The 12,311-nt window shown below is 50.9% G+C and overlaps 1 protein-coding gene across 1 annotated transcript; it reads left to right on the top strand.

The window, feature by feature from the left end:
* The first annotated feature begins 5,908 nt into the window (after nucleotides 1-5,908).
* ITM2A (integral membrane protein 2A) lies at nucleotides 5,909-11,742 on the top strand. The gene is made up of 6 exons (XM_066581480.1): nucleotides 5,909-6,066; nucleotides 7,948-8,082; nucleotides 8,182-8,364; nucleotides 8,474-8,584; nucleotides 9,216-9,366; nucleotides 10,722-11,742. The coding sequence occupies exons 1-6, from the start codon at nucleotides 5,989-5,991 to the stop codon at nucleotides 10,808-10,810; spliced, it is 747 nt and encodes a 248-aa protein (XP_066437577.1). The 5' UTR covers nucleotides 5,909-5,988; the 3' UTR covers nucleotides 10,811-11,742.
* The last annotated feature ends 569 nt before the right edge of the window (nucleotides 11,743-12,311 follow it).

Below are 12,311 nucleotides of genomic sequence, written 5' to 3' on the forward strand. Positions count from 1 at the left end.
GCGGTGTTTGAGAGGTTAACTCTAACTATAATAAAATCATTGCCTGCATGTAGATGTATCAGTGTGTCATGTCACGTGGTATGAGAGAAGGTATAAATAGGATTGTTTGAGAGCGGGAAAGGAGTCCATCTTCAGGTTTTTGGAGAGAGTGCCAACAAGGAGCCACATGAAACCACCTTCAGCTTCCATGTAGGTGAAGATGGAAGAAAAGGAGAGATATCCTGTAGCAATTGGAGTGTGGATGTGGAGTGAGTCACCAAGATCCTAAGAGAGAGAGCGCATCCCCCAATAACTCTTGTGGGAAGACAGCTCGGTAGAGTGCAGCTTTGCGGCAGTCAGAGATGGAGACAAGTATTTAAAGTCCAAGTGCAGGCGTGACCTGCGTTTATTTCAGTCCAGAAAATCAAAACAAATCCAGCCTTAGCTTCAGGCAAGAAAACAACAGTCCAGCATTAGTATAACAGACAGTCCCTGCCTCTACAGGTCACGTTCAGCAGGTGCACCACACAGCAGGGCTTTCACCTCCAGCAGGTATCTCAAGCTGCCTGGGTCCAGCAGCCATCCAGACTCTCCCTGTGTCAGTGCACACTGCTATTTATATAAACCTCTTCCTGGCCCAGCCTCAGCACCTGTGCTGATTGACCTTGCACATAACCTGGAGTGGAGGAAGTGGAATGGATGGCCCCACTACCAACCTGTCATCCATTCCAAAAATCCAGGCCCAAAGACTTTTAAAGAAAAGACCTCCAGCAACTACTTGCTGGAGATTACATTGCACTCCTGGATTTTCATGTCTCAAACCGCCGGACATGGACTTCCTTCATCCCCACTAGGCATAATAACGGAACCTAGGGGCGACATAGCGACCATCCACTATCACATCCCTCAGTACCTCACACTCTGTATAGAGGAACCCACCATACAGGTACCCTTCACACTACAGGCTTTTTCTGTGTGGCCGTCCAGAGTCAGGATCACTGCACAGAGGTACACCACTGGGTTACACGCACGAGACTGCCATGCGGGGTGTTATTGTCTAAAGGCTGATTTAGACACAACGATTTTCACTCAAAAATCGCTCAAAGCCATTTTGAGCTATAATCGTGTTGAACTGCACGGACATCATGCAGTTTTCGTTAAGGAATTGCTGATCTTTCAGCATGCTGAAAGATCAGCGATCAGTTATCAGGAATTCACAGCAGGATACAGCTAATACTATTGTTTCAGCTGTATCCCACTTCCTGAAGACAGGCGGGGTATGAAGAACACAACTATGTTCTTCATCCCCCACTTGGAGTGCTCAGCTGTATAACAGCCGGGTGCTCCGAGCAGACACCAGCTGGATGCAGAAGACAAGCGGCCGCACTTGTCCTCTGCATCCCCGGCTCGGAGCACTCGCCTGTGCCCCCTACCCCTTCTTCCTCCTCTGAAGTGCACCCAGTCCAGGAGCGGTGCCGTACAGATAACGTGGACTGTAGGACTATATTCATCCTGAGTATCCTCCCTACCTCTGAGCTCTAGCCTGTGTTCACTTAAAGACAATTGTACCTGTATGGCAATTATTACCTGTTTATCAAAGTTTATTCCTGAAATAAAGTTATACCGGGCCTCAACCGTTCCTGGGGATCCGAGGTACTATACACAAGTGTCTGTGTTCTTTTCCCCGCCGCGAAACAGACTGGTGTGTGGGAACGATGGCATCATGAGTGATAACTACTACCCCCTCATCCCGTGTATTGGCATTTCTTATCCTAGGGGTGTCGAAGGTGGCCTGCGGTCCTGCTCTGGCCTTGGCTACGTGTCATCCCTCCAGGACCAGAGCCTGGTAAGTGCCACCGTGACAAGTCAGCACCTAACCCTCCCAGCTCTTAACGTTAGTCAGGTGCCCAGGGTCATCCCTCTGGGGTATTGCACCGGCCTTAGAGTGGTGGGCTGGCATATTGTAAGCAGTGGTAAGGGACAGCTAGCAGAGCTCTGGGAGACATCTGCCAGGCAGGAAGCCATGACGAGTCACATGCTACTCAGGAGCCTCCATGTTTCTGTTCTAGTGATGACCATTCATCGCTGGTGTCGGACAAAGAAGATGGTGGAGCACCAGAATGAGCTCTTGGATACCCCACCAATCACCAGCAGAGATGAGGATGATACTAGCAAGGGCGGCTCACTAGAATCTGCCCCAGTGTGGATAGTGCTGCCCCCTAGGGGTAAGTTGTAACACAATTTCTGTGCTGTTTGTTTTTGTTGTAAAATTGGCACAGTTGTCATTCATCTATTCTCAACTGTAAAATAAAACGAAAACTGATGTATGAGGTGCGGCGTTTACGGGAATGTAGGAATTAAAGATTTCCCCGAGTCATTTAACATAGCTGACGTGACTATCACCATTCTGCTTATGTTTTGTCCTTGCGGCGCCCCAGTACATCCATGCGCCATATTGCCTCGTACCCCATGTGTGGCACTGTGATGCGGTGTTATATAGACTCTTTGGCGTGGGAATGAAGGCACATGATGGAGCTCGGGTTTCTGTTCTTCATTATTGATCTATTTTTGGCGCAGTTTCCGCTGTTGCTCGTTCACTTTCTGAGGTTTTCGTGTTTCACCACAGACCGCGGCTCACACTTCCTGCTGCTCAAACCGTCCTATCAGGAGCAGGAAGCGCGGCAAGTGGCAGCGAGTGGCCTCGCTGTATGACAGCTGGCACATGAAACACTCGGAAATCACTAAGATTAGAAGATGAACACAACGTGAGACGTAAAAAAAGAAGCGTTAGCGGCTTCTTTGTGACAAGACCACCAGCAGTGGAATCAGCCGATATCTCCCCCGGCCCCCAAGAACCCAACACCAAGTAACAGCTGCAGTATGCCACAGTGTGTGATTCCTGTAGAGCGTCAGCTCCTGCGGCAAAGTTTCCTCAGTGTTAGGCCGCTCTCACACAACTGTATGCGTAAAACCCTGCGTAACGCAAGGTTTTACCACTATGGAGCCGACATTTCACGACGCACGGTAGCGATATTGTACTATGTAAGACAGCGTATCTTTTGCTCGTATCTCACGTACGCTGGCATGTGATGTCTTCCTATTTTTTTTAAAATTACCGTTTTCACAATGGCGCACATCAAGGCCGTGCATATACGATCTAATTGCGTATGGGTGCCGTTGATTATGCGCTAATAGAGAACAGTGGGCTCTTGCATGTAATACGTGGCAAAATAGAATATGCTGTGTTCTTTTTTGCGCTCACGTATTACGCAATGTGTAGACGCAAATGTGAGCAGAACAACGTAAGGCAATATATTTGATTGCCTGTGAATTAGCTCATATCACAGACGCACATCAGGCACGTAATACGTCGTAAACTTACACTTGTGTGAGCCCGGCCTTATGTGGGATACTCAGAGGTCAGCTCCAGAGCAGCACTCCACTCCGGCTCGTATATGGGGGGGCTTCTAAGTGGGGGGCCCCAGCTATGTTTTCCTTCCCCAGGGACAACATTTTAGTTCCCCAGCCCTGTGTCTGAATATCCAGCCCCAATAAGGCCGGCCTCACATGAGCAGATTCCAACTGTGGACGAGCCACGGTATTCCGTCCCCATAGAAAAAATAGAGCATTTCCATATCCGCATATTCCACAAGCAGATTTAAAATTGCAGCATGTTATATTTTTGAACAGACTCCGCACGGACAGCCTCCATTGAAGGCACTGGAAGCCATCCGACCCGCAGCCCCTCTGTAAGTGACACAGCTGATAGACCGCCCGCTACCTGTGTCACTGTGTAGCAACTCTGCGGAAAAAAACAAATATTTAAAAAAAAATCTGTACTGTGCATAACCGACAACGAGCGTCTGCAAAATGGAAAAGTGAAGGTATGCGGGTCACCGGTCGGGGCCAGAGCCGGATTCCGCTGCGGGCTCTTGCATGCAGAATCCGACCCATCCGCGTGAGGCCGGCCTAAGCCCTCATGCCCATGGCCGGGTTGGAATCCGACTGCGAAATTTTGCAGTGGAATCAGACCCAGAGACCCTATTCTCACCTCTCCGGGTCTGCGGCGAGAGTCTCTGCCGGCGCGCATGCGCAGTGCAGAACCACAGTGGAAGTATTGCTGGTCGGACGGCTTCCATTAACTGCAATGGAAGCTGTCCATATGATTTTCCGCACAGAATGGAACATGCTGCGATTCTCCCCTGCGAGCAGAAAATCGCAGCCAATTTCCGATCATGGGCAGGGGAGAATCGATTACCACAGCATGTCTACAGTTTGTTATTGCTGCGGAATTCGCAGTGGGTGTCTGGCCATGGATTCCGCAGCAATAATCCATCTGTGAGCATTAGTCCTAAAGCAGCTTACCGGACCCCCACTGGCCCCCCGTAGCCGCACCCTGACCTCCGCCATGGCTCACAGTACAGGTCATCCTCCGACCGCTGGAAACACTATAATAATGGTGGGACGTACATCCGGCGATCGCAGCGACTTCCAGCGAGGCCCGTTCAGCGGTGCCAGACTATCCTGGGTCTCACTGCCAACCCCGGGGGGCTTCTCATGTAACGGCATGGAGAGTATACGGAGAATGATGTGAGTGAGGAAGAACATCCAGTGAAGGGGAAGAACTCGATCAGTAAGGAGACGGAGGAGGATGTCAGGAATCACTGACAAGCATTGCAGGCAGCCGAATACAATGCTGGAGTTCCAACTAATGGGTCCGACCGCACAACTCGCCGTTCCTCCGCACGGATGGCGTATAACAGCAGGCGACCAGTGCCAGCGCTATTGTAAGAGAAACAATATAGTGAGACTCCAGCGGGCAAAAGAGCGCAAAACTTGTATCACTGCGCAGCCGAAATTCCTGCAGAACCGCTTCATCTCCTAGTGGAAACACCACGATGACATGCTGAAGGGCACAGGCGTCCAACGTGCCACTAGATGGGAGGCTGATAAAGGGGTCCAACGCGCCACTAGATGGGGCTGATTAAGGGGTCCAACATGCCACTAGATGGGGGGCTGATAAAGGGGTCCAACGCGCCACTAGATGGGGGCTGATAAAGGGGTCCAACGGTCCACTAGATGGGGGCTGATAAAGGGTCCAACATGCCACTAGATGGGGGCTGATAAAGGCGTCCAACGTGCCACTAGATGGGGGCTGATAAAGGGGTCCAACGGTCCACTAGATGGGGGCTGATAAAGGCGTCCAACATGCAACTAGATGGGGGCTGATAAAGGGGTCCAACGCGCCACTAGATGGGGGCTGATAAAGGGGTCCAACATGCCACTAGATGGGGGCTGATAAAGGGGTCCAACATGCCACTAGATGGGGGCTGATAAAGGGGTCCAACATGCCACTAGATGGGGGCTGATAAAGGGGTCCAACATGCCACTAGATGGGGGCTGATAAAGGGGTCCAACGGTCCACTAGATGGGGGCTGATAAAGGGGTCCAACATTCCACTAGATGGGGGGCTGATAAAGGGGTCCAACGCGCCACTAGATGGGGGCTGATAAAGGGGCAGTCAGTGTTTATAGTGTACCATCCGCTGCCTGTATACAGGCTCATGTAAAGGGGTCCAACATGCCACTAGATGGGGGCTGATAAAGGGGTCCAACGCGCCACTAGATGGGGGGCTGATAAAGGGGCAGTCAGTGTTTATAGTGTACCGTTCGCTGCTGCCCCCCCCCCCCCTCTCCTCCGGACACTGAGGTGTCACTCCTCATCCCCCATGCAGTTCCTATCACAGGAGTCACGTAATGTCCCCTGTCCATCACCTTACAAGGGCAGCGGCTGAATACAGAGAGCAATAGCATGCACAGTACATACACCAACTTGTGTTGGGCTCAGTGGTGTATATATACAGTAGAAGGCAGTATATACACCTCCCTCCCCTTATTTACAGGAAGTGCCAGGCCCCGCCCCCGGCCGGTGATCAGCTGATGTGGGCGGGGCCGCGCTGGAGTTACTGCGTCACCCGGCAGACTGAGGTGAGGACGCCCGCGGGTCACTATGGTGAAGATCGCCTTCAGCTCTCCGTTCTCCGGGAAGGAGGCCGCCAAAGACGCCGACTGCCTGGTGCCCGACAAGGTGAGTGCCGGCTGAAGGAGGCTGCGGCCTACTCGCCAGAATACCCGACTGGCTGGGGGAGGGGCGGTGGAGGACTCCCGTATATAGCACTGGGGGATGGGTATATAGTAGGGGCACCCCTGTGCATAGCACTGGGGGGATTGTGTATATAGCGGGGGGCACCCCTGTGCATAGCACTGGGGGACTGTGTATATAGCGGGGGGCACCCCTGTGCATAGCACTGGGGGACTGTGTATATAGTGGGCTGTAGATAGCACGGGGGAGGGGGTCAGTATGTCTGTGTGAATATATGTATATAGGGTAACACCCCCTCCCCCCCGTAGATAGCAAGTGGGGGGGCAGTATGTGTGTGTATATATGTATATAGGGTAACCCCCCCCCCCCCCCCCTGTAGAGAGCACTGGGGGGCGGAGGGGAGAGTCAGTATGTGTGTGTGTATATATGTATAAAGGGTAACCCCCCCCCCCCTGTAGGTAGTGCGGGGGGGTCTGTGTGTGTGTGTGTGTATATATGTATATAGGGTAACCCCCCCCCCCCCCCTGTAGAGAGCACTGGGGGGTGGAGGGGAGAGTCAGTATGTGTGTGTATATATGTATAAAGGGTAACCCCCCCCCCCCCCCCCCATGTAGGTAGTGCGGGGGGGGTCTGTGTGTGTGTGTGTGTGTGTGTGTGTGTGTGTGTGTGTGTGTATATAGGGTGACCCCCCTGTAGATAGAGGGAGAGGGGGCGTACGTGTGTATACAGTGTGGTGACCCCTTTATTTAGCACTTAGGGCGGAGCTGTATGTAGGTGTGCACCCTTGTATATATCACAGTGGGGGGGACCTGTATGTGACACTAATGGGTGTGTGTGTAATATATATATTATATAATTTTTATTAGTGGGGTGACCCCCTGTATTTAGCACTGGGGGGCAGAGAGGGATGTGTGTATGTAGGCGGAGGGGAGAACCCCCATATATAGGGGGCAGGAAATCCCTCTGTGTAGCACTAATGGGTAGGCTTGTGCATATATAGGGGGGTGCTGTGTGTGTATATAGGGGAGTACCCTTGTGTATTTAGTGGGGGACCCCTGTATATAGTACTGGTTGGGCACTGTGTATATAGTGGGTGACCCTTGTAAATGGGGGGGGGGGAGAGGCTGTGAGTATATAGTTGGGTACCCCTATAGCACTAAGGTGGGGGGCTGTGTGTGTATATAGGGGGAGAGGAGATCCCCCTGTATATAGTATTGAATGAGGGGCGCTGTAAATAGCAATGGGGGAACTATACAGTGGGGTGACCCTTGTATATAGCACTGAGGGGGGGGGGGGGGGGGGGGCGGCGGCGTGTGGCTGTGTATACAGTGGGGTGACCCTGTATATATCCCTTTATTTAGCACTTGCGAAGGGGCTGTGTATATAGGTGGGCATCCTTGTATATATCACTGGGGGGTGCTGTGTGTGTGTATATAGGGGGAAGAACGCTATGTATGGCACTGGGGAGGCTGAGAGTATATAGTGAGTGGACCACTATATATGGCACTGGCGTGAAGCTATGAGTGTATAGTGCCAGGACACATCTCTATTATAACCCCTGTATAAAGCAGAAGCAGTGTGTATATAGTCGGGTGATGCCTTTCTATAGCATTGGGGTGGGAGGCAGTGTGTATATAGTGGTGTGACCCATGTATATAGTGGGGTGCCCTCTACTTTACTGTCCGTTATCAATGCTTCTGTGTATTATCAGTGCTGCTGTGGGTATAACACCAGGGGGCGCTCATTATCACTCATCATATGTCTGTAATGAATCTCTCTGCTTCCACTGGTCACATGGTGCCCGGGTTATATCATCTTGAAGGGTTGCTGTCTGTCCTCCTGACTCAAGGGTCTCGTATCTTGCAGGATCCAGAGGTTGCCACTCATGCACCAGACACTCCCTCCACGGGGCGCTGCCTGCTCACCCTGCTGGGCCTGGCGTTCATCTTGGCTGGGCTCATAGTTGGTGGTGCCTGCATCTACAAGTTCTTTGTGCCACGGGTAAGTAGTGAGGGGCATGGCCTATGTCTCTGGCAGGGCGGATGGGAGAGGGTCCGGGGAGCTTTGGGGACGTCTGTCATGGTCTTTCCTCTCTTCCAGCACAAGACATTTGAGGGGCAGCTCTCCTACATCGATCACACGGACCTGGAGGAGGAGCCGTACTATCTGCCCGTGTCTGAGGAAGCCGAAATCTACGAGGAGGACAATGTTGCCGTTATTAACATCCCCGTGCCAAGCTTCTCTGAGGGCGACTCCGCTGCAATCGTCCACGACTTCGACAGAGTAAATGATGGGGTGACATATATGAGGGCTCCCTCTGAGGGGATACAGGGAGGAGCTAATGGGGGATGATGGGACACCGAGGGTCCTGACGTCTTCTTGCTCTCCACAGCTCCTAACTGCTTACCTGGACCTGCAGCTGCAGAAATGTTACATCATCAACCTGAACACGTCCGTCGTGCTGCCACCGCGTAACCTGATGGACCTCTTCATGAAGCTGGCGGTATGTTTGCTGTGCTTTTCTTTCCTTAACCCCTTAGTGACAGACCCATAATGTTTTTACGTCCTGCCATTGCAGGACGTATATGAAGGGAGATAGCGCTGCTGTCTCCCTCTATACAGCGCGGGCATCAGCTGTTTATTAACCCTTGAAATGCCGCTGTCAATACGGTCCGTCCCTATTCCCCCTCCCTTCCCGCGGTGTGATCGGGGGAGCCGTGCAGGTGTCATGGCAGCCCGAGGGTCTTCTGAAAGGCTGCATGGCTGTCTTGGCAGACTGACTAAGCTGTCCCCGTGGGGTGGCTTGGTAGCCTGCCTGTCAGAATGCAGTATGATGTAATGCTATGGCATTATATCATACTGCAAGAGCGATCAAAACAACGCTAGTTCTAGCCCCCCCTCGGACTGAAAGAAAGTGTAAAAATAAAACCAAAGTTTTACTAATTATTAAAAACCAGTTCAAAAACTCCCCTTTTGCCATAACTGCAATAAAATCTAAATAATAAAGCAAAAATACATATTTAATATCACTGCATCCGTAAAAGTCCGATCTATCAAAGTAATGCATTATTTACCCTGCATGGTGAACGTCGTCCGCTCTCCCCCCATAACTGCTGCTTCTCTTGTAACCCCAGAGTGGATCTTACCTGCCACAGACGTACCTGGTGCGTGAGGAGTTGGTGGTGACAGAGAGGATCGATGACGTGTCTGAGCTGGGGGTCTTCATCTATCGGCACTGTGTGGGCCGGGAGACCTACAGACTGCAGAGGAGGGACCAAGTCATAGGTAAGACCGACCGGAAATAAAGGAGAACCTCAGACCTTCCCGATCTGCTGGACCATTCAGCGTCTGGCTTCCCCATCTTTGTCCCTTTCGCAGGGTTCATAGGCGTCATGGAAAACCTGGAATTTAATGAAAGTCAGGGAATACCTGGAAATCTCATGGAATTTTTTGATTTGTCATGGATTTTTGTTTCCAGTGGAATCTGGGTTTTGTTTTTTCTTTTTTAGTTTTTTCCTTCCCCATAACACTCAGATGATTCTTTCTTGTATTTAAGTTAATCCCGCGCCGAAACGTTTTTTTTGTTTTTTTTCAAACCCCCCCCCCCCCCCCCCCCCCCCCCCCCCCCCCCCCCCCCCCGTTCGGCGCGAGACAACCCCGATGCAGGGACTTAAAAAAAAAAACCGCACAGCGCTTACCTGAATTCCGCACTTCCGGTGACTTCTATACTTACCTGCTGAAGATGGCCGCCGGGATCTTCTCTCTCGGTGGACCGCAGGGCTTCTGTGCGGTCCATTGCCGATTCCAGCCTCCTGATTGGCTGGAATCGGCACGTGACGGGGCGGAGCTACACGGAGCCGGCATCCTGCACGAGCGGCCCCATTGAAGAAAGAAGAAGACCCGGACTGCGCAAGCGCGGCTAATTTGGCCATTAGACGGCCAAAATTAGTCGGCTCCATGGGAACGAGGACGCCAGCAACGGAGCAGGTAAGTGAAAAACTTCTTATAACTTCTGTATGGCTCATAATTAATGCACAATGTACATTACAAAGTGCATTAATATGGCCATACAGAAGTGTATAGACCCACTTGCTGCCGCGGGACAACCCCTTTAAGATAGGAGTGTGGTTGGGGAATCGACAAACAGAGGAGCTGGTTTGTCAAAGTATTCAAAGTTGTTTTCTATCTGAGAGTAAAGCCTGTTAAGCGACTCTCGATGGAATTCTGTTGTAGTGCTGGTATAGATCCTACAAAAAAAAAGGTTTGGTCCGGTGTTAGCCAGTAGAGCAAAGTATGATTGTTCCCAGCAAGAGAAACAAGTAATCTTGTAGATATGATACCTTTTAATGGCTAACCAATGTAACATCATATATTTTTGTTAGCCAAAGGAATAAAGAAATTGTTCTGGATAAACAAGAGCTCACACCCACCTCTCGCATGTTAAAGGGCCAGTCGCTTCCAAATGAAGCTCGTGTTGTGAATGAAAAGTTCAACTTTCAAATAGACGGTTTTGTTTCTTCTATTTTGCAAGACCTCTGCTAGCTGTCATGGAACATACTTTTTGTCTGTGACATATCTTCATTAAGAGGGTCAACCCGTGGATACGTTTTTGCCTGACGCTCTCCATGTTTGATTTCCAGGACTCCAGAAGCGCTCGGCGGAGAGCTGCAAGAAAATCCTCCACTTTGAGAACAACTATGTGGTGAAGACACGGATCTGTCAGGAGTGAGGCGCGTGGTGGTGGCAGACTCGGCGGTCTTTTTATTAATTTCTTTTTTAACCTGTGCAGTGATAATCATTCTTGACCTGTGCTCCCGCTTGTAGCTTCTGTATAAAGTTGACGTGACCGCAGCCTTGCGGGCGACGCCAAACCTCAGGAATACACCTAGAATTAATGGCCGTAATCTCCACTGTCCCCCACACCGCCTGCTGACGGAGGGTGCAGGAGAGCTGTGGGCACCGCCCCTGTGACTTCTAGCTAGGACGCCCTGGCGCATGTTTCCTCTGTGTGCAGCTACTGTAATCCTGTATATCTGCTGCTTTCCCGATGCTCAGATTTTCTTAGAATGCACTTTGTAATTAAGTGTCACCGACGCCCCCCGTATACGCACCCCTATACACGAATCTATAATGCGGGGTAGAGAAGCGTCGCCTGCACAGCAGCCACCATGGCGTTCACCTTTAGCATCGAGCCATTGGGTAAGGGGATTATTAGATTGAGCTGGTGGGGGGACGGTTGTAGGGTTGTGTGCAGTACGTGTGTCCTGCAGGGGGCGCAAGCAGCTGTTAGATCCTGATTCTCTTGGATGTGTCGGTAAATGTTCTCTGCCTATGTGGGGGTCATTTTCTAATTGTTAATGGGTGACCCCGCTCTCCCTACAACATATTGCAGCAGCAATAATGTATCGTGCCATTGTCATCTTAATTCCACCCGCTGATGAATAGCCAATGTGAGGTGGGGGCAATGCGGTGTATTAGTTTCGGGGGTCTCCTATCAGCAGCTGGGCAGTAAATGCCAGCAGTGTTATAATGTGACGACTGTGTGGGGGGGGGAGCGCACTTGTACTCCTGCTTGCTTGGCATATATGATGTGATGGGGTTGGAGGGGGTCAACGCTGCTGTGATATGAACGACCACCTTGAAATAAATTTTGTTTCTCTATCCCCCTGTGTCTTATTTAAAGGGACATATGGGACAAGAGGCAGGAGCCACACTTAACCCCACCGCCAGCATCACAGTGCACACCTGACCCGTCATAAACTGACTTGGATTTGGGAGCTCTCATGGTCAGGATCTTCATAATGAGACACCCTATTGGGATACGTTCACTTAGCAGATTTTTCCTATAAAACCGTGGCTATTCTGTGCAGACTTACCCCTGTTGGTGGGCAAGAGCTGCATGTAGAATTTCAGCCGCGGATCCACACAAACTCGCTGAAAATTCCCCATGCATATTTTGCGCAGTGATGGAGCTAAAACCTCAAATGGTTCTATGCAGAATATCGTGGTTTTACAGGAAGATTCTGCAGCAGAATCTGCTGTGCGAACATACCCTGAGGCTAGCGCTATGTGGTGGCTTTAGGAAAGTCATGTGACTGGTTTATATAGCCACCGTTTGGTAGTGGGAAATACCCGGGTCGCTGTTGCACATGACTTGCATTGCAGTCTGTGAGCAGCTCTTGACCAAAAATCTAACCGTTCTTGGTGTGTTTTGCACCCAGATACAATCA

The sequence above is a fragment of the Eleutherodactylus coqui genome, chromosome 10 (assembly GCF_035609145.1).
Source record: "Eleutherodactylus coqui strain aEleCoq1 chromosome 10, aEleCoq1.hap1, whole genome shotgun sequence".
Classification (NCBI taxonomy): domain Eukaryota; kingdom Metazoa; phylum Chordata; class Amphibia; order Anura; family Eleutherodactylidae; genus Eleutherodactylus; species Eleutherodactylus coqui.

Bases quoted from the DNA above. Each gene is read 5' to 3' on its own strand.
- ITM2A (XM_066581480.1), top strand. From the start codon at position 5,989: ATGGTGAAGATCGCCTTCAGCTCTCCGTTCTCCGGGAAGGAGGCCGCC. The intron at 6,067-7,947 runs GTGAGTGCCGGC...CGTATCTTGCAG, and splicing joins ACTGCCTGGTGCCCGACAAG to GATCCAGAGGTTGCCACTCA. The intron at 8,365-8,473 runs GTAAATGATGGG...TGCTCTCCACAG, and splicing joins TCGTCCACGACTTCGACAGA to CTCCTAACTGCTTACCTGGA.